We start from the raw sequence: 20,105 nt of genomic DNA, 5'->3' as shown, positions 1-20,105 counted from the left end.
TCCACAGACAGTTTTTCTGGGTCATATGGCCAGCATGACTAAGCCACTTCTGGTGAAATCAGAGCAGCGCACGGAAATGCCGTTTACCTTCCCGCCAGAGCAGTACCTATTTATCTACTTGCACTTTGATGTGCTTTTGAACTGCTAGGTTGGCAGGAGCAGGGACTGAGCATCAGGAGGAGCAGGGACTGAGCTGTCATGGGGAGTCGAACCGCCGACCTTCCAATCGGCAAGCCAAAGGCTCAGTGGTTTACACCACAGCACCACCCACGTCCCATTCTGCTACATACCGAGCTGCTATTTGGACATGACCAAATGAAGCCAGTCTTTTGTACAACTCAGTGGGTCAGGATTACCACTGAGATGGTTTAGTAGTGACTTTTCACATCATTAAGCTAAAATTCTGCAGTAACAATAGGATCCTAGGAAACTGCCTTCTGCCAGATTACGCTATTTGTTCATCTTGACTATTGTTATCTACTCTGGCTGGCAGGCAGGGATCTTTCCCATTGCATGCTACACCACCCTTTTAACTAGAGATTCCAGGAATTGAATCTGGAACCTTTTGCATGTAAAGTTTGTGCTTCCCACTGAGCTGTGGAGCCCTTCATAGGGAAGAATTCAGCATTGCGCTAAGGCAGCTTTGGTGAACTACAACTCCCATCATCCCTAGCTACCAGGACCAGAGGTGATGGGAGTTGTGGTCCAACATCTGGGGACTTAAGTTTGAGAAAGGCAATTATTCCATCAGGGCAAGCATTTTGGTCCTCTCCCTACTTCCCCCGCATGCTGTTCCAGGGGTTCTCTTGACCCCCCCCAACCAAGTTCAGAGGGCACCAGGGGGCGTGGCAGGAGGAGAGGAAGGAAAGTCCTATTGGACAAGCAGTACTTGTGTGGAGCTTCCTCTGATGGGACGCATTAGATTAGTCCCACCCATAGCTTGTAAGCTCCCACATGTTGACTCTTTAAACATAGAGCTGTGCTGGTTCCTACACTTTACAAATGTTTCCACATACACTTCAAAGAATGGAACTAATAATGGGAAATAGTATAAGCTAATGTCAGTGCAATATCTTTCCTTAAAATGTATGTTTCTTTTCTTTCTTCCTTTACTTCAAGTTCCTGTATTGGGGGCCAATGGAACTGCATAGAACTCCCATGTCCTGGCATTTGCTCAGTAGAAGGTGGATCACACATCTCCACTTTTGATAAAAAACGTTATAATGTCCATGGAGATTGTGTTTACGTTCTCTCAAAGGCAAGTCACTTAAGATATACTGTCACTATAATTAGCAAAAATGTCCCCATTACCACAGTGCTATACAGGCACACAAACACACACTAATCCTCTTTCTGGGATTATAAAACCAGTGTAATTGTTCCAATAGTAAATCCCTTGCTTTGAATATCATGTCACACAGCTTATTCAGTTTCCCTTTACAGTGGTACCTCAGGTTACATATGCTTCAGGTTACATACGCTTCAGGTTACAGACTCCGCTAACCCAGAAATAGTGCTTCAGGTTAAGAACTTTGCTTCAGGAGGCAACAGGAGGCCCCATTAGCTAAAGTGGTGCTTCAGGTTAAGAACAGTTTCAGGTTAAGAACGGACCTCCGGAACGAATTAAGTACTTAACCTGAGGTACCACTGTACAAGTTTTAAATCCCTCTCACTTCCTTATTGCTTCTACATTATGACACCATTATTTTCCCTAAAGCAGTAATGTTTTTTTAGATGTGTAGAAGACACAGACTCAGAAGAGATACCTTTGGGGAAAATTAGTAAAGCGGGGGGTGCTGGGTAGAATCTCATTTCAGGATAATTACATATGATACGACAATGAAACTGAAATAAAGTTGTTCAGGGAGATGCCACACATTCAAATAAAAGGCCAATGAGAGTGCCCTAAAACAACAAGGAAAGTTTGCTTACATATTTTTAAGAAGCCCAACACATTCAATATCACAAAAGGGGAGAAGCAGCAGATTTTGGTGTTCAACAGTTTTGATACAAAATGTCTACTCTCTCATTTAAAAGATCCTGAATCAGTTTCCCTAGCTAAAACAACCTTTATAAGAAGTTAAGTCAAATCCTAAAACCAAAATACTTTTGAGTTCAAGGAAGCTAGAACTGTGCATCTGCGATACTTTTTCAGTGCAATCTTAACTTCTAGGCGCTATTGCAGTAAGTTTGCGATGCAGATTGTAATTCTTGGGTGTTGGCTTGCTTTTTTAGTTTTGTGGAGATGATACATTTAGTGTTCTCGGAGAACTCCGCAAATGTGGCCTGACAGAGACTGAGACATGCTTGAAGATGGTTGCCCTCAACATCAATGGAGACCAGACTGTAAGTTTCTAAACCAAAGGATAGAGAACACCTTATAAGCCACAATGCCTTAAGAGACAGGAGTAACTGGGGGCGGGGGCGGTATTCAATTCCATTCACATTTAAAGGCACACCTGGCTAATTCACACTTTCCAAAACTATATGGGGATTTAAACACAGGCACTCTTCAAAATTTGCACTTCTATGAAATTTTCAGTACAGTTTTGTAGCCAAATAATTTGTGCAAAAATGCATAAACTGAAGCTTAAAATACACTTTAAGTACAATTCAAGTGTGCTTAAAAATTGAATTAGTGAAAATAACATGCAAAAATGCATTATAGTAAGAGAAACAGCTTTGCAAAAATGTGTATGTGAGCCAATTAGCATACAAACAAAATTGCATAAAACGTTTGCATTAAAATGCTGATAAATTTTCATGAGGAGTTTTTGTAAAAATGCAAACTGATCTGGAAATGTGGAGAACTAAGCTTGAGACTGGAAAAATAAGAAACTGAGAGAGACAAAAAATGACAGATTCACCCATTCCTAGAACAGAATCTGTATGTAAAGGCAACTTGCTTTTTCTAGCTGATGCCCAAAGTATTAGATGTCAGAATAATAAAGTATCAAATAAATTGCCCTTATGTATTCCTGAAGACAATGGGTCAAATCCAGACAACCAGTGCGTGGAACTGTACTCATGGAAGTGGGAGGTTTTTGTTGATACCCGCAACACCCAAGGAGCTACTCCAAAGAGTTGGAGGACCTCCCAGAAGAACATGAGAAGCAGTGCAGTAAGCTGCTGGGAAAGTAGTAGAAATCATCTCTCCTGACTCTTTTTTGTGAGTAGGACTCTCTGCTGGGATGCCAGCTCCACCATGAAAAGGAGCTCTTCCATGACAATAATCAGCTCTGAAAGGCATATAGTTCATGAAAAGCAAAATGACTTAGTACCAACAAAAGTTCAATTAGAGAATGACTACAAAATGTGTTTTAAATTGGTTGGAAGAATGTCGTTGAAATAACTATTTGAAAGGGAGAGAGAATGGGGCATGGGGGTGAGATAATCAGTTGAGGTTTTAAATCATAAAAGCCAACACTGTCAACCATATTGTTCAGAACCTATCATCTTTGTATTTTACCAGTTTATGAAATTATGGTGTAATTTGTGCCCCTTACTGTTCACAGTAATGAATGCACAGAGAGATGGAAAGAATCAGGATTGGATTGATGGAGCATCCTTTGAACTTATTTAGGAACAATATGCTTCTTATGGTTGGCAACTTGCCAAAAGCTTGCCTTTTTTAACATGCATATTAGATAGATGATAGATAGATAGATGATAGAAGATAGATAGATGATAGATAGATAGATGTAAAAAGTGTCCGGCCTCAAAATCAACCATTCAAGATTGGTTATATTAATGCTGAACGCTCCCTAATTTCACTTATCTGATAGCAGGACCTGCATGTAATAGTTTTTATTCCCCCCCCCCCAATAAAGCTTATTAGAAGAAACAGAAGATGTAATTTATCACCAAACTCATTATTACTCCTTTTCTCTTTGTCACCAGACCATTGTGATCAGTCCTAATGGTGGTGTATTGGTCAACTCGCTCTACACTCAGTTGCCTCTCTCAGCAGGTATGTTGCATGTCAGAAACTTCTGTTTGCCATGGCAGCCTTAAAAGTTTTGAAATCTTAGGGGCAAGCTCAGCAGAAGGGCTTGTTACTCCACAAGCTAGCAAGGTTTGATTGGGTTACTATTTTCCCTTTTCCATTCTGCTGGGAAAAGAAAGTTGGGTTTGTGTAGAGCAGATGTGAGGAACCTGTGGCCCTCTGAATGTTGCTAGACCACTACTCCCATCAGCCCCAAGAAGCATGGCCAATAGCAGAGTTGTAATTCAGCAACACTTGGAAGACCAAATGTTCTCCACAACTAATGTAGAGGTTTCCCCTGGAAATGAAGGATTCTCTTACAAACAGCCATGTTTTAATAACATCCAGCCACAGCTACTATAATATAATGCATTGTATGTAAGGCAACCTTTGAAAGGAACTTCCAGATTAGGTAGCAAGTTTGTTAACCAGGACTCTCCATAATGAGAATATAAACTGCTGCTGTTTACTACAAGGTCCTAAGCTACCTCTGTAGCTGAGACCAGAGTATGTGAAGGACAGCCACCTCCTATAGGAAACTACTTATTAGCTGAGATATATTTTGTGAAAGGTCTTTCACCTGGTGTCCAGAGATTAAGAAGTTGGCTGCCAGAAATAAGCCCTTTTTTGCACCCCATTTATGGGACTGCCTTCTAAAAGTGCCATGGTCAGATCACTTCCTGGTGCAACTGGACTTCTCCGCAACCCTTCCCCTCCGCAGGGAGGTGGGACCGATTCGGATGGTCCGCCCCCGCCACTTAATGGATCCAATTGGCTTCCAGAGAGTGGTAGGGGATGCTTTATCCCAAGTTGATGGCCTTTCAGCTGATTCCCTGGTGGCCCGCTGGAATGCGGAGTTAACCAGGGCTATTGACTGTCTGGCTCCGAAGCGCCCTCTCCGATTGCATGGAGCCCGGACAGCCCCGTGGTTTTCCCCGGAGCTGAGGGTGATGAAACAATCGTTGAGACGGCTAGAGCGCCGGTGGCGGAAAACTCATTCTGAATCAGACCGGACACGGGTTAGAGCTCAACTTCGAGCCTACCAAGTGGCAATGGCGACGGCGAAGAGGGCCTTCTTCACCGCCTCCATTGCATCTGCAGAAAACAGCAGCAGGAGACTTTTTCAGGTGGTTCGCAATCTATCAGAACCACCTGTACCACCGGGGCCTGGTAGGGACCCCAAGATCTCCTGCAATGCTTTTGCAAAGTTTTTTGCAGATAAAATCGCTCAGATTCAGAAGGAGGTAGACTCCACCGTGGGAGCAGGGCCAGGGCGGGAGAGTGCTAGAGTTCTGTCTGGTCCTGTTACATGGGATCAATTCCAATCTGTTACCTCCGAGGATGTGGACAGGCTGCTTGGATGAGTGAAACCGACCACCTGTCTCTTTGATCCTTGCCCATCCTGGCTGATAAAAGCGAGCCGGGAAGGGCTGGGCGATGGGATCTGCGGGGTGGTGAATGCTTCCCTCTGTGAGGGAGCCTTCCCAGACCTGCTGAAAGAGGCGGTCATTAAACCGCTTCTTAAAAAAACATCTTTAGACCCGGCCAATTTGGCCAACTATCGCCCAGTCTCAAATCTGCCATTCTTGGGCAAGGTGATTGAGCGGGTGGTTGCTGAACAACTCCAAGCACGCCTGGAGGAAACGGACCATTTGGATCCCTTCCAATCGGGATTCAGGCCTCACCATGGGACTGAAACTGCCTTGGTCGCGCTGGTTGATGATCTCCGGCGGGCTAGGGACAAAGGTGAGAGCTGTTTCCTAGTTCTGCTGGATCTCTCAGCGGCCTTTGACACCATCGACCATAACATCCTTCTGGACCGTCTAGAGGGGCTGGGAGCTGGGGGCACTGTTATACAGTGGTTCCGCTCCTTCCTCCTGGGCCGTGTCCAGAAGGTGGTGGTGGGGGGTGAGTGTTCAGACCCCTGGGCTCTCACTTGTGGGGTGCCTCAGGGTTCTGTCCTCTCCCCCATGCTTTTTAATATCTATATGAAGCCGCTGGGAGAGATCATCAGGGGGTTTGGACTGGGTGTTCATCAGTATGCAGATGACACCCAGCTCTACCTCTCCTTTAAATCAGAACCAGTGAAGGCGGTGAAGGTCCTGTGTGAGTGCCTGGAGGCGGTTGGAGGTTGGATGGCGGCTAACAGATTGAGGTTGAATCCTGACAAGACAGAAGTACTGTTTTTGGGGGACAGGAGGCGGGCAGGTGTGGAGGATTCCCTGGTCCTGAATGGGGTAACTGTGCCCCTGAAGGACCAGGTGCGCAGCCTGGGAGTCATTTTGGACTCACAGCTGTCCATGGAGGCGCAGATTAACTCTGTGTCCAGGGCAGCTGTCTACCAGCTCCACCTGGTACGCAGGCTAAGACCCTACCTCCCCGCGGACTGTCTCGCCAGAGTGGTGCATGCTCTAGTTATCTCACGCTTGGACTACTGCAATGCGCTCTACGTGGGGCTACCTTTGAAGGTGACCCGGAAACTGCAATTAATCCAGAATGCGGCAGCTAGACTGGTGACTGGGAGTGGCCGCCGGGACCACATAACACCGGTTCTGAGAGATCTGCATTGGCTCCCAGTACGTTTCCGAGCACGATTCAAAGTGTTGGTGCTGACCTTTAAAGCCCTAAACGGCCTCGGTCCTGTATACCTGAAGGAGCGTCTCCACCCCCATCGTTCAGCCCGGACACTGAGATCCAGCGCCGAGGGCCTTCTGGCGGTTCCCTCATTGCGAGAAGTGAGGCTACAGGGAACCAGACAGAGGGCCTTCTCGGTAGTGGCGCCCGCCCTGTGGAACGCCCTCCCATCAGATGTCAAAGAGATAAAGAATTACCTGACGTTCAGAAGACATCTTAAGGCAGCCCTGTTCAGGGATGTTTTTAATATGTAATGCTGTATTGTTTTTAATACTGATTGGGAGCCGCCCAGAGTGGCTGGGGAAACTCAGCCAGATGGGCGGGGTATAAATAATAAATTATATTATTATCATTATTATTATTAAAAGATGTCTGGTGCCATCGTTGTTATCATTCTGGTGCCAGACTATTCTATCATATTCCCCCAATCCTTTGATGGTTACGATTTGTTAGATCCATGCCATATATGCCACATTATTGTTTCAGTTCATACCACTTAATCAACAAAACTGTGGCAAACGATGATATGGTGGCCAATGTAGATTGGGCTGATGGTTGGGCACAATCTGAAAGTAAACTTATAACTGTTTCAACTTGTATCAAACCCTTCACACATCCATCCAGCCCACAGTCACAACATGCCAATGTGCTTGCATGAATTGGCCTTCACAAATCTGGTTCTTCTTTTCCTGAGTAATGGATGGCAGTTGCAGCTCTGAATCTCATAAGAATGGTGTCTTCTTTGTCCATAGCTAATGTTACCATATTCAGACCTTCGTCCTTCTTCATCATTGTGCATACAAATTTTGGCCTTCAGCTAGTAATCCAGCTCGTACCCACAATGCAATTGTATATTCATGTGGATCCATCTTTCAAAGGAAGGACTTGTGGTAAGAAGTATTTTAAAGCAAAAAGAAATTTGTAGCATGCCTGGGGGGCAAAGTATTATAAAACTGGACTATAAAATTCTTTGCGGTTTCTTTCAAAGGTCTCTGTGGAAACTTTGACAAGCGCCAGATGGATGACTTCACAGCCATAAGTGGAGTGGTGGAAGGAACAGCATCTGCATTTGCTAACACCTGGAAAACTCAGGCTGCATGTCCCAACATCAAACAAAGTTTTGAGGACCCTTGCACGCTTAGCATTGAAAATGGTAGGCATATTTGAGAATTATAAGCAAGACTCACAAACACTTCAAAATTATAATTCTACTTAGCTCATGGGGGAAATTAATAGAAATAAACAAATTAGAAGAACTGACTGAAAACAAATATTAATAAATGGGGAAATCAGGGGAAATAAATAACAATAAAACCTTGCAAATCAAGATCCTGTAGCCACAATCTAAACAGAAGAAGTTAGGTATGCCACCCCCCCATTGAAATACAGTAAGTGGATGTACACATGGCTACCTCTTTTTTAGACTGTGGCTTGTAAGTTTTGCAAGTAGTCTATAAACTAACTGCCCTATGCATAATTGGGTATATTGGGTATCTGTAGCATGCACATATTCAAGATTTAGATCATTTCCTTCCTCAGTCCATGGCTTCAGGAGGTTCAGCAATGAGTGAACAGCAGTAGGTAGAACAAGCATTGTAGCAGCACCAGGATATCCTGTCTAGAGTCAGTGATGTGAGTTGAGATAAAAGCTGCCATTTGCACCTATAGAAATTCCCAAAATGAAATAATTAATTTCTTCTCTTTGTAGAAAAATATGCCCGACATTGGTGTGGATTGCTGACTGACTCTGAAGGACCTTTTGCTAAATGTCATGCCTCAGTTAATCCAGCTTCTTATCATACGGTATGAAGCTATCTGTTACCTCTCATTGAAAACAGTTTATTGGAGGAAGCTGAAAAGTATCTTTGGTTGGGGTAGGCAACCTGGTGTCCTACAGATATTTTGGACTTCAACTCCCACTGTCCATGACAATTGGCCATGCTAGCTGGGACTGGTGGGAATTGTAGTCATAAGCATCTGGAGGGCACCATGTTGACAACCACTAATCTATAAGGAAACATACTGGTGGGACAAGACCAAATGGGTGGAACTAAATGGAAGGTGTCGTAAGTATTGGATCACTGGGGTCCAAGCCATACCATCACATGTTTCAGGGATGAGGCAAGGTATGTCACCTCACAGAGTAAAGCAGAAATAAACAACTGGAGAGGGTGAAACTGACAAGGGAGTAAGGGAGCTGAGTGCTGTGCAGTTAACATAGGCCTTGTTGAGGCAGTGAAGTGCTGAGCATAAACAGAATGTCCTGGAGTGAAGATGATGTGAAAGAATTTCAATAGAGCTTCTTGATGTTCTGAAGGCTGGGAGAAAAGCCAGTCAGGATTTGACTAGAAGGCATAGGAGCGTTTAAAGGACTAGTTCACAAATGCATGCACATCACTTGATGACTACAGTATCAAAAGGTGATTCCATGAGTAAATTGGCCCAGTGGCGGAGGAAGGGGGTGCGGGGGTGCAGGTCTCCCCAGGTGTCATCACTGAGGGGGATGGCATAATGACAAAAATATGAGTTTTTAAAAATAAAAATTGGGCTCATGAAAATTTTTAGTTCAGTCACCAAACGTAATGAAACGCAGCTGGCCCTGGGCACCACACCATGGGGGCCGGCACTTACGACGGGGCCTGCAGCGTGCCCGAGCCACATGTCTCTCCTGGGAGTGACGTGGTGGCTTGGGTGCCTGCAGGCTCTGTGATGCCTGAAACAGCAGTGTGGGACTTGCATCTGCCCTCCGCCTCTCCCTCAGCCACCCTACAGCTGAGGGGGAGATGGCAGAGAGCCCACTCCGCCCCCATGGGTCCCACCCCCAGCTGCAAGATGTGTGTGCTGCACCCAGCACCCAAGCGGCTAGCTATGCCGTTGAATGGGCCATCACAAATCAAATACAGTACCACAGACAAGGTTTTCATGCCATTCCATATCACCACACATAAACTTTTCAAAAGAGTCAGTTCACATATTCTCCTCTGTATCATCAACTGATGAGAAATCTAGTGCTGCACATGTATGAGCTCACTGGCTTTAAGACTTCTGTGTCAGATGAATGTCTGAACTCAATGAGTAGTATTCCGTGATAGTCCTACTCAAAGTAGACCCACAGAAGTTAATGGCCATGAGTAACTTGCGTTCATTAATTTCAATGGGTTTAGTCTGAGTAGGAATACTTCAGTCATCTCCTGGATCTAAATATAGATAAATATTCCCCCCTTTTATTCACATACTGTACATGCCGCATGATACTTCATTTTGCTTTGAAACATAATGCTTATAATCCTGAGTTGCTTGCAAGTAATGTTGATTTCCCTTTCCAGTTCTGAACCAAAATGTAAGACTGACAATAGTGAAACTCAGAACTGAAAATCCAATTTGGGTCAGCAATTGTTGCATTGCTAAAATGGCCTCAAGGCACATGATACAATTCTACTGCTGAAGCCAAGTACATCGAGCCCCTGCCTGCTAAAGGATGAGAGATGACACTGAATGGGATATAAATTAGTCTGAAAAAAAGTTACAAGTGAAATCTAATCTAGTCAAATTGAGAAACGGTAGGAAAAGGATAATTGACTTGGAATGGATTGTTTTTAATAAGAGCATTTTCCTCTTCCCCAGAATTGCATGTTTGACACCTGCAACTGTGAAAGAAGTGAGGATTGCATGTGTGCTGCCCTCTCTTCTTATGTTAGAGCCTGTGCAGCTGAAAAAGTAGAGCTTCCAGGATGGAGGACCAATGTCTGTTGTAAGTCTTCTAAACAGCCATCTCGGGTCTTAAAATGAAAGAACTTTTTGTGCCAATGATTCTTAGCATTTTCCTTGTCTTGCTGGGTTCTCTTAGTGATGGTCTGGAGTAATATTCTTTCCCCCTGCCCCAAATAATTCCATTTTTTAAAAAAATAAAAAATGATGGATCTAGTCATGGACATTCATGCCTTGATTTTATCCAGGCTAGGTTTCTGCAATGCACTCTATGTGGAGATGCCTTCCAAAAGCATATGGGAGCTGCAGATTTCACAATGCAGCAGCCACGCTACTATCTGAGGTGAATGTATGGAACACATCACTAATATTACTCTAATTTCACTGGCTATCTGCTTCTGGTCTCAATTCCAAGTACTGGTCTTAACCACTAAATTCATAGTCTGGGACCTTGATACCTAAAGGATTGCCCTCACCCATAAGAACCTGCCCTTGCAGGTTCTGCTCTGTGTCTCCTTGATGCTCTGTGGCAGATAGGTACTAGGGACTGAGCATTTTTAGTTGTGGCACCCTCACTATGGAATGCCCTCCTGAAGGTCTGTCTGGTTTCTGTTTCAGCAGGCATTTAGCTATCTATATAACCACATGTATTCTTCCTTTAGTAATTTAACTTATTATTTTTTAATTCTTTTTTTGTAAACTACTGTGTGTATGTCTGTATGTCTATGTCTTAGGACGAAAAGGCAGGTCACAGAAATGCTTTCAATCAATCAATCAATCAAGCTGTTTGTTTTTCTCTTTCCAGCCAGATACACCACTTCATGCCCCAAATCCCTGAATTACAGCTATTCCATCAGTTCTTGTCAACCTACCTGCCGATCTCTGAGTGAACCTGATGTTACCTGCAATGTCAAATTTGTCCCAGTTGATGGATGCACCTGTGAAAGTGGAACCTACATGGATGATTATGGAAAATGTGTACCTGCTAACAAATGCCCGTGCTATTACAAAGGAACGTCAATACTCTCCGGTGAAGTGCTCCACGACGTTGGTGTTTTGTGGTAAGAGGATTCAAGCTGTTGCCTTTAACTTTTTAGTACAGCCTTCACCAACCTGGTGCCCTCCAAATGTTAGGGACTACAACTCATGGCAAAGGCTCTTCTAGCATTATCAGAATACATGACTAAGTAGTGCCAGTATCTGGAATGCTTGCATTTTGTCCCAGATTCTTTTATCGCTGCCTAACTTATTTCCCCTCCATATCTTATAAGTAAATAGACCAAAATGCCTAAATACATAAAGACCAACAGAATTTGGAAAAACATCCAAATTAGTGACCTGTATGGTCCCATTTTCAGATTCTAAATATCCCTAAATCACCGGTATTTCTGGAGTAAACCCAACTGCTCTACTCTGAATAGGGCACAACTACAGACTCACAACTTGAAGGCTCCAAGTTTTGAAGCACAACCAGAAAGTGAATGCAAAAGCAAACCTAATTTCTCTTTCTTTTACATAGCACATGTAGCCAAGGAAAGTTGAACTGCATTGGTGATGGGGACACAAAACAGGGTAAGGAGAATATATCTATACATGTAAAATATGTTATATATACTTACTTTTCATCTTGGAAAGATGCAGGCGATTGGGCTGTGTTCCTTATTTTGTTAATTAATAGCCTTTTAATTGTAGATGGTTACAAAATGACAACGGGGCACAATTATTAAATATTCACTGGAAAACCGTATTCATAAAAAGCTTCAAGTTAATACGGGCTTCATAGTTAATTATATAATAGTTCCACAAACCATAGCAGACTTCTGTTCAAAAGGTTTGTTTGAGGTCTTCCTGTTCTGTGGTACCCATGCCTGTCCTTTCATCTCTTACACATTTTCTCTCCTTTTGCCCTGCTAGTCTGCATTGCCCCCATGGTCTACTTTAACTGCAGAAATGCCACTGCAGGCCAAACTGGAGCTGAATGCCAGAAAAGCTGTCAGACTCTTGATATGCACTGTGTAAGTATGCAGGACCGGATGATCTTTTCAGAGACTGTGCTATCAATCAGAACGTCCTTTGCTTTTGCCATGAACTTATTAGCTGACCTTGGACAAGGCACTCTCCTGTCCTCACCCTCTTCCCCATCTAGAGTAGGGGGTGAGGGATCTCAGGATGTTAGCTGAACAGGGCCCTCCCAGCTTCCGTATCCTCAGGCCTCTTTCCCCCTCCCTGGTCCTGCTTCGTGTCCTCAAGTGCTTTTGCCTGTTTGGAATGTGTTTTGAACTGTGACAAATGCCTATTGCTTGTCTGGATGAAGGATGGAAGATGGAGAAGTGTGTGAACTTCTGCCTTTTGCATGATCAGAATGTAGACTACTGTACATAAGGTTAGGGTTACATCTGTTGCTCCACTCACATTTACCTCTGACCCAACCTACCACTGGCATGAAAATCCTGGAAGGTTGTCAACAAGAAAGGTGGACCTCAGACTGAAAACATTCCCCATCCCTGAGCTGCAGGATTATAATGCATATATTGAAACTTTGCATAATTTCTTACTTATTTCATTAAATATACATACCACTAAATTAAACACACCCACACCCACCTACAAGTGGTTTACAAAAAAAGCAGGGGATAAGCATGGGATCTTCCATTCTCTTTAGTGTCAGGGAAGGAACAGTCTTCACATGCACCAGCATCAAAGTTAAGTGGACCAGCCACTGCTCATTCAAACCTTAATGTTTACACTGGAGACCACTTTGCAAATTGGGGCTCCTGGGTATGCACAAAAGCTGCTGAATTAGGTGTCAGTTCACAATTTAATAAGCATAGGCTTTCACCCACTTGAATTCCCAGAGCCTACAGTCTTTTGATCCAGTCCTGTTTTTGTTGTTGTTGTTGTTTAGTCGTTTAGTCGTGTCCGACTCTTCGTGACCCCATGGACCAGAGCACGCCAGGCACTCCTGTCTTCCACTGCCTCCCGCAGTTTGGTCAGACTCATGTTTGTAGCTTCGAGAACACTGTCCAACCATCTCGTCCTCTGTCGTCCTCTTCTCCTTGTGCCCTCCATCTTTCCCAACATCAGGGTCTTTTCCAGGGAGTCTTCTCTTCTCATGAGGTGGCCAAAGTATTGGAGCCTCAGCTTCAGGGTCTGTCCTTCCAGTGAGCACTCAGGGCTGATTTCCTTAAGAATGGATACGTTTGATCTTCTTGCAGTCCATGGGACTCTCAAGAGTCTCCTCCAGCACCATAATTCAAAAGCATCAATTCTTCGGCGATCAGCCTTCTTGATGGTCCAGCTCTCACTTCCATACATCACTACTGGGAAAACCATGGCTTTAACTATACGGACTAATTAGTAGACTAATTTTAGTAGACTAATTCAATTGTTATCAGCATTATTCTCTCTTCTGAAGTAATGCTTTCTTGGCTTTTACAGTATAGCACACAGTGTGTCTCTGGCTGCATGTGCCCTGCTGGGCTGGTGTCAGATGGTAAAGGGGGCTGCATCGCTATGGAAGAGTGTCCATGCATTCACAATGATGCCACATATCAGCCAGGAGAGAAGATTAAAGTCAACTGTAACACCTGGTAAGGACTGCTTTTTAAAAAATCCTCTTGTTACCATCATCTTATCTGTTCCTAACTAACACGAAAATATAAATAATTATCAGGTTGAATAACAGGTTGGCAGATATACATAGAGTCATTTCACGTATTACACTATTATGCATGTACACCAGAGTTTACACTCTAATGTACACCTGTGTATACTATAAATAACTAAAGAAATAAATACCTAAAATATTGTGTGGCTATGACACTTTTTAATTAATAAATGTATATTCTATTTGTCAAATTAAATTTTCCAGGGTGACTTATGTAAAATCCACATACAACAATCAACATTTTAAGGCACTGTAGAATAACAACATCATGAAAGACAGCAGATAAAAGCACAATTAAAAACAGTCAATTCAGACTTTAAAGTTCGTTAAAAGGCAATAGACAACAAAGTGGCCCTCATCTGTTCCCAAAGAAACATAGTAGCATGGGCACAGCTAAACCACTCTGGCTGTTCCTTAGATGGGCTGTGACCACTGAACAAGCTCCCTTCTTGGTCACCCCCTGCCACACCCCAGGTCTGTGAGCACACCTAGAAGAAAGCTTCTGATGGTAACTTTTGTGCATTGACAGGCTGATGTGGAGGTGAATGAGCCAAGTAACCAAATACAGCTGGATAGGAGGAACTTCATATCCTCAGTAGCACAATGATACATTATACAGACAGTCACACACATACATCTTGCTTATTTCTGAACAAATCAGGAAAGTATTATAATGGAGGTCTGGGCTTTTATAAGGCACCTGGTTGGCCATTGTGAGAACAGATGCTGGACAGGATGGGCCATTGGCCTGATCCAGCAGGCTCTTCTTATGTTCCCCTTAGGCTAGTCCACAATATGGTACAGTGAACTTGTAACGTTCTTGAGTGGCCTATGAAAGAACTTACATAGCTCATTTTTTTAATTCCCATCTTTCTGATGTTTTACAGGTTGTAAGAAATAACGCAGCTTCCCTTGCTCTCCCCTCCCCTCTCCACACATTACCTATGATTAATTTAAGAGATAAGTCATTTAACCCTGTGTTAAAGGAATACATGCCAGCTTATATCTGTGCACACCAAGGAATCACTTTAAAATGCTCTATTTTCTCCCTTCTTCTCCCTCAGCGTGTGTAAGAACAGGATGTGGGAATGCACCAAGGACAGATGCCTAGGTACCTGTGCTGTTTATGGAGATGGGCATTATATCACCTTTGACGACAAGCGTTACATTTTCAATGGGAAATGTGAATATACACTAGTTCAGGTACTGAGCAATTTGTCTTGGCCTTATGAATGGAGAACTAAGCTGAATACACCACAGAATGAAGTCATCTCTTCCCTTATTTCACCCTCCCCTTCTTAGGATCACTGTGGACAGAACAACTCTGCCCCCGGAACATTCCGAGTCATCACCGAAAATGTTCCCTGTGGTACTACTGGAACCACTTGCTCAAAATCTATTAAAGTCTTCTTTGGGGTGAGTAGCATTACCAGTACTATTAGGGAACAGTATCGGGGTTTAGCATGAGATGATTTAATCTGCATACTAGGTTCCAAGCAAGCAACTAAGTGAGGCAAGGAGGTGAACCGGAAAGAGAGAGTGAGGGCAAGAGAAGAGACTTCTGTCCTCTCACCACCTACAGCCACCCCCTCCCTCCTGCTAGTCTTGCACCTACTGAGCCTCTCACCTTCAGGCAAGCCAGCACCAGCAATTGAGAGCAGCAGAGATAAGGCCACTGCTAAAATTGTTTTAACTGTTTTTAATTTATGTGGTTTGTTGTTGTTGTTTGTTTGTTTTTACTGAGTGAGGGGAGATGCATTTGAAAAGAGAGGACATTGAGGAGTGCCCCAATCAGAGTGATTCAGGATAGGGGCGAGGTATAATGTGGGAGGTGGGGCAGACCGGGTAAGGGGCACATGTCAGGCAGTTAGTGACTGTGCCATGTGCCAGCCCCTTATCCAACCTGGGTAATTGTGGTTGTCATATCAGCCAGCCCTCGATTCTGCAGGCACTATTGCTGAATGCCAGGTTAGCTCTGAACAAGACCTTCCTAATCCCTGGTCTGATTATGAATGAGGAGGCCAATCTGTTCTGCATCACTGAGACCTAGGTGGGTGAGCAGGGTGGAGTTGGACTCACCCAGCTGCGCGCGCACACACACACACACACTCCGATACTTGGTGCAGCATCGGGGCAGACTTGAGGGTCGGGGAAAGGAAGTTACTCTGGTCTGTAGAAATTCTCTCTCTCTCGGCTTTCTGAGCAGTTGGAGGTGGATGGCATCTAGAGTGTGTGATCCTGGCACTGGGCAACCAGGACAGATTAGGAGTACTGGCTTACCACCCACCTCACTGCCCAACAGTCTCCCTGCCTGAATTTTCTGCAACACATTATACGTAGGGTTGATGGATGATGAACACCAGTTTTTGTTTTTGAACATTGTAATGACTTTCCCCCGTTATTTATTTTCCTCCCCCAGAACTATGATCTGATCCTCAGTGAGGAGCACCATGAATTAATACAAAGGGGTGATGGAGGCCAAGTACCTTACAAGATTCGCTACATGGGCATGTATTTGGTTATTGAAGCAAACAATGGGCTGATCCTTTTATGGGATAAGAAAACCAGCATATTTATCAAATTACGTGATGATTTCAAGGTGATGCACTTTTTACAAGACTAGTGCCTCTTACATCTTAAGTTTAAATGTGCATAATTTAGATGCAAATCCCACTCATTTCCATGACAATTACTTCAATTGTAAGTGTGCTTAGAGTCACACCTTAAGAGCTGATTTTCAAGACAGAAACCATGGGGAGGTTATCTGAAATAGCCTCTGCAAAAAGGATGGTTCATAAGGGAAACTACTTCATATGCCTTGTCTCTTTGGTATATATTGGTTCCCGGCATGATTGGCTTTCATGCAACTGCCTCCACCGGGATTATTTGAAGATGACATGGGACATATCAAACAAACAGGGCTATTCCACAGGGAGCTGCTGCCGCATGGAAGAAGTTGCAAACAGCCTCTGCTTGACATCCATATTGTAAAAAGTATCATTAGTAAACTGGAATGTGATTCTGATTTAGATGAGTATCTGTTTGCAATCTCACCTTGCAAGCATCTACTTTTCAACTGACCCAGAAAACTGACCCTGTTTTGATAAGGAGACCAAATATAAGAGTTCTGTTATCATTTCAAAATATGAGCAATGTTTGAACATTTCAATGAATTTTATACCAATGCAGTATATTTTCAATATACGTCTGCTGCCCTTTTGATCAGCATATGGCAATAAGACGGAGAAGTTATGAATAGACAATAACTTGTAGATTAACAATAACTGAGAAATCGAACAAAATATAAAATTCTCGTTTTTTTGTATTTTTGAACAAATGCAAAATAATCTTCATAGGAAGGAAAGAAAAAACAAATCTCTTACCTCTAGGCACACATGGCTTGTGTTTTCTAAATGCAACAAATAATGATAGTTTCCTGTAATAAGAGATGGCAGCGTATTAATTAACCAAATAGAAGAAAATAAAAAATTAAGTTGGGCTAAGAGGTTCATGCAATTTATCTGTAACTCAAGTGTTTTCATTGCTTCTTTGTGCAGGGTCAGGTCTGTGGTTTATGTGGGAACTATGATGGCAATGGAATGAATGACTTCACTACCCGGAGTCAGTCTGTAGTAAGTGATGTGCTGGAGTTTGGTAATAGTTGGAAGGTGTCTCCCACATGTCCTGAAGCCAAATGCACAAAGGATCCTTGCTTCAAGAACCCTTACAGAAAGTCCTGGGCACAGAAGCAATGCAGCATCATCAACAGCAAGGCCTTTGCTGCCTGCCACTCTCAGGTATACCTTGGGGCAGAACTTTCTTGACGTCTAGAATTTTTCAGGTGTTCACCACCATTCCTGAGCAATTACAAGTCTGTAATTATACATGTGGTGGTTTCATGGATTTCAACAGTCCATTACGGAAGGCACGTAACACCCTACAGGATGTCACCAACTCTGAAGACTGTGTAGCAGCACCTTAAGTAGTGCCTTTAACAACCCTCTACTATGTGAACCACTACTGTCATATTCTAGATTTTGGAGTGTGTTCAGTGTAAATGTTTATCACTAGATCCTGTTTCTAATGCTTTGGATTGTGAAGAAGGCATTTGGAAAAATACTAATAAGAAGAATTCAGGCTAAGTCAAGACAGACCATTCAGAAAATTAGCTCATGCTGATATCTTTTCTTCCTGTTTTAAAAGGAAGTCCCTAACTGATTGTTATGACCCATTTTATTGCCTTCTTTTGCTAATCAGTTCTCGATGTGAATATTCAACTATGGAACTTTTACCACCCCAATACAGCAGGCAAGATACGTGTGCATAAATGGAATTTTGCTTAGAGGCCTATATTTGTGCCAGTGCAAAAAGATAATGGGAGGGCAGTTCCAGGTCTGTGCAGTCTTTTGGAGGGAAAGAGTGGGTATGGGAGTCAGTCTGGATACCCCTTCCCCTCCCCTCCTCTCTCCAAAAGGTGATCCACGCTGCCTGAATGAGCAATGCTCATATTCTTCAGCTGGTTGCATGAGCACACCAGTTGGTGTACAGTCTTCTGTGTGAATACTCTGGATCAGGGCCTCTATCTTCACCACTTAGGGCAAAGTGTGAAAGGATGTTAAATGTGCCTTCCCATTTCACCTGAAGGTTTTGGGGGTATTTTTTTAAAATGCAACTAGCACTCCCTGAAAGGACACTTTTCATGGAGAGACATTTTAGATGTGAACTTCTTGCTGACTTTGAATTTCTTACATTCCTTATGTTGTGGTTTTTGTTGCACTGTATACAAATATTTAATGTAAATAGAATCAGCTGGTGTGGCGGAGGGGCTGATAATTACTGTTTACACATTAAATGCAAAGATGCATTTAGACCTCACATTTAGTTTGGCCCTTTGGATCTTTTGCACACTAGCCAACAGTCTATGAAAGCAATTGCAAACCCAGGGGGTGGGGATATTACCAACAACTTCTCAAACACACTATCGCCCGTGGAACAAACTTAGGAAATGTCAGCAGGACCCATGGCTGATGCTTCAATGTTTTAACAGGTTGAGCCAACGAGATATTATGAAGCTTGTGTAACTGATTCCTGCGCTTGTGACACGGGGGGAGATTGTGAATGCTTCTGTACAGCTGTAGCTGCGTATGCTCAAGCATGTAGTGAATTTGGAGTGTGCATATCATGGAGAACACCATCATTCTGTCGTGAGTATTGGACCACACTTGAATGTATACTGGGAGTGGGAGGAGGGTGAAGGGGAAATGAGATGTTAGCTTCAAGATAATTTTTCCATTAGATATATATGACAATAAACAGCACACTGAAGAAAATGTCTGGATTTGTGTGTGTGGGTGGGTGGGTGGTACAGTGTGGTACCTTCAATAAATCAGCAACTGCCTAATGTAGGATTATTGATATAACTATGTTGCAGTAAATAGAAATAACTACATTCATTTTCAGTGCTTTCTTCATGCCTTTGCTTCCCACCTTCTTATCAGTTTAGGTATTGGCCTCATGAGCATACTTTGTCATGGTGCCCACCATTATTTTAATGGCATTGACAGCAATACAGATCCATGGTGGAATGTCTGGTCCTCAACCTTTTTCTTTCGGTTCCCCTTAGCAATGTTCTGTGATTATTACAATGATGAACGTGAATGTGAATGGCACTACAAGCCTTGTGGAGCCCCATGCATGAAGACATGCAGAAACCCAAGCGGGAGATGCCATTATCAGTTGCCTGGCTTGGAAGGTAAGAAGACTTCTAGTGACTTATAGGGTCATTAAGCCAGCTATGCACAACATTTAATAGGTTTCAAGTTTGGGGGAGTGTTGTTGGTTGTCTAAACCAATAGAAAATAGGTCACCTTGTGTTCTCATCTTTTTGGGTTTCAAATGGCTTGCAGTCAGGCTTAAATTCTATGAGCCAGCCTAGATGTGATCAAGGGCTCACTCGACACACCTGCAAATGACCACAACCTTTTTCCTTTCATGGAAACTTGGAAGCATGTGGAAAAGCTATTGGTGGAAAGATCCCAGCACTGGACCAGATGACAAATATTAATTAAAATACCCTCCCCCCCCCAAAAAAAGTAAATTAAATGGAATTGC

General features: G+C 43.3%; 1 protein-coding gene and 1 long non-coding RNA gene across 4 annotated transcripts in view; one reads left to right on the top strand and one right to left on the bottom strand.

The window, feature by feature from the left end:
- The window catches only part of LOC309337800 (mucin-5AC-like), a 65,233-nt gene that overhangs the window by 11,795 nt on the left and 33,333 nt on the right, over positions 1 to 20,105 (top strand). The window contains exons 10-26 of the mRNA XM_081854658.1: positions 1,120 to 1,258; positions 2,236 to 2,346; positions 3,901 to 3,970; positions 7,372 to 7,509; positions 7,608 to 7,772; positions 8,328 to 8,422; positions 10,244 to 10,370; positions 11,133 to 11,388; positions 11,847 to 11,899; positions 12,242 to 12,342; positions 13,766 to 13,917; positions 15,059 to 15,197; positions 15,297 to 15,410; positions 16,414 to 16,593; positions 17,552 to 17,791; positions 19,042 to 19,198; positions 19,618 to 19,746. Coding sequence (XP_081710784.1) covers positions 1,120 to 1,258; positions 2,236 to 2,346; positions 3,901 to 3,970; positions 7,372 to 7,509; positions 7,608 to 7,772; positions 8,328 to 8,422; positions 10,244 to 10,370; positions 11,133 to 11,388; positions 11,847 to 11,899; positions 12,242 to 12,342; positions 13,766 to 13,917; positions 15,059 to 15,197; positions 15,297 to 15,410; positions 16,414 to 16,593; positions 17,552 to 17,791; positions 19,042 to 19,198; positions 19,618 to 19,746 — 2,366 coding nt within the window. The remainder of the gene's footprint in view (positions 1 to 1,119; positions 1,259 to 2,235; positions 2,347 to 3,900; positions 3,971 to 7,371; positions 7,510 to 7,607; positions 7,773 to 8,327; positions 8,423 to 10,243; positions 10,371 to 11,132; positions 11,389 to 11,846; positions 11,900 to 12,241; positions 12,343 to 13,765; positions 13,918 to 15,058; positions 15,198 to 15,296; positions 15,411 to 16,413; positions 16,594 to 17,551; positions 17,792 to 19,041; positions 19,199 to 19,617; positions 19,747 to 20,105) is intronic.
- Positions 1 to 20,105, bottom strand: part of LOC309337840 — a 138,933-nt gene that overhangs the window by 92,392 nt on the left and 26,436 nt on the right. For 2 of the 3 annotated variants that reach the window (XR_014154548.1, XR_014154549.1), the window contains exon 3: positions 17,378 to 17,430. This is a non-coding gene — a long non-coding RNA (uncharacterized lncRNA). Of the gene's footprint in view, positions 1 to 2,248; positions 2,355 to 11,199; positions 11,266 to 12,761; positions 12,837 to 17,377; positions 17,431 to 20,105 lie in introns of those variants that run through there. The other variant, XR_014154550.1, reaches the window with a different exon arrangement.

This window comes from Podarcis erhardii (assembly GCF_964252035.2).
Source record: "Podarcis erhardii genome assembly, chromosome: 1".
Classification (NCBI taxonomy): Eukaryota; Metazoa; Chordata; class Lepidosauria; order Squamata; family Lacertidae; genus Podarcis; species Podarcis erhardii.
The sequence above is the reverse complement of the archived record's forward strand: the minus strand, read 5'-3'. Positions and strand labels throughout refer to the sequence as shown.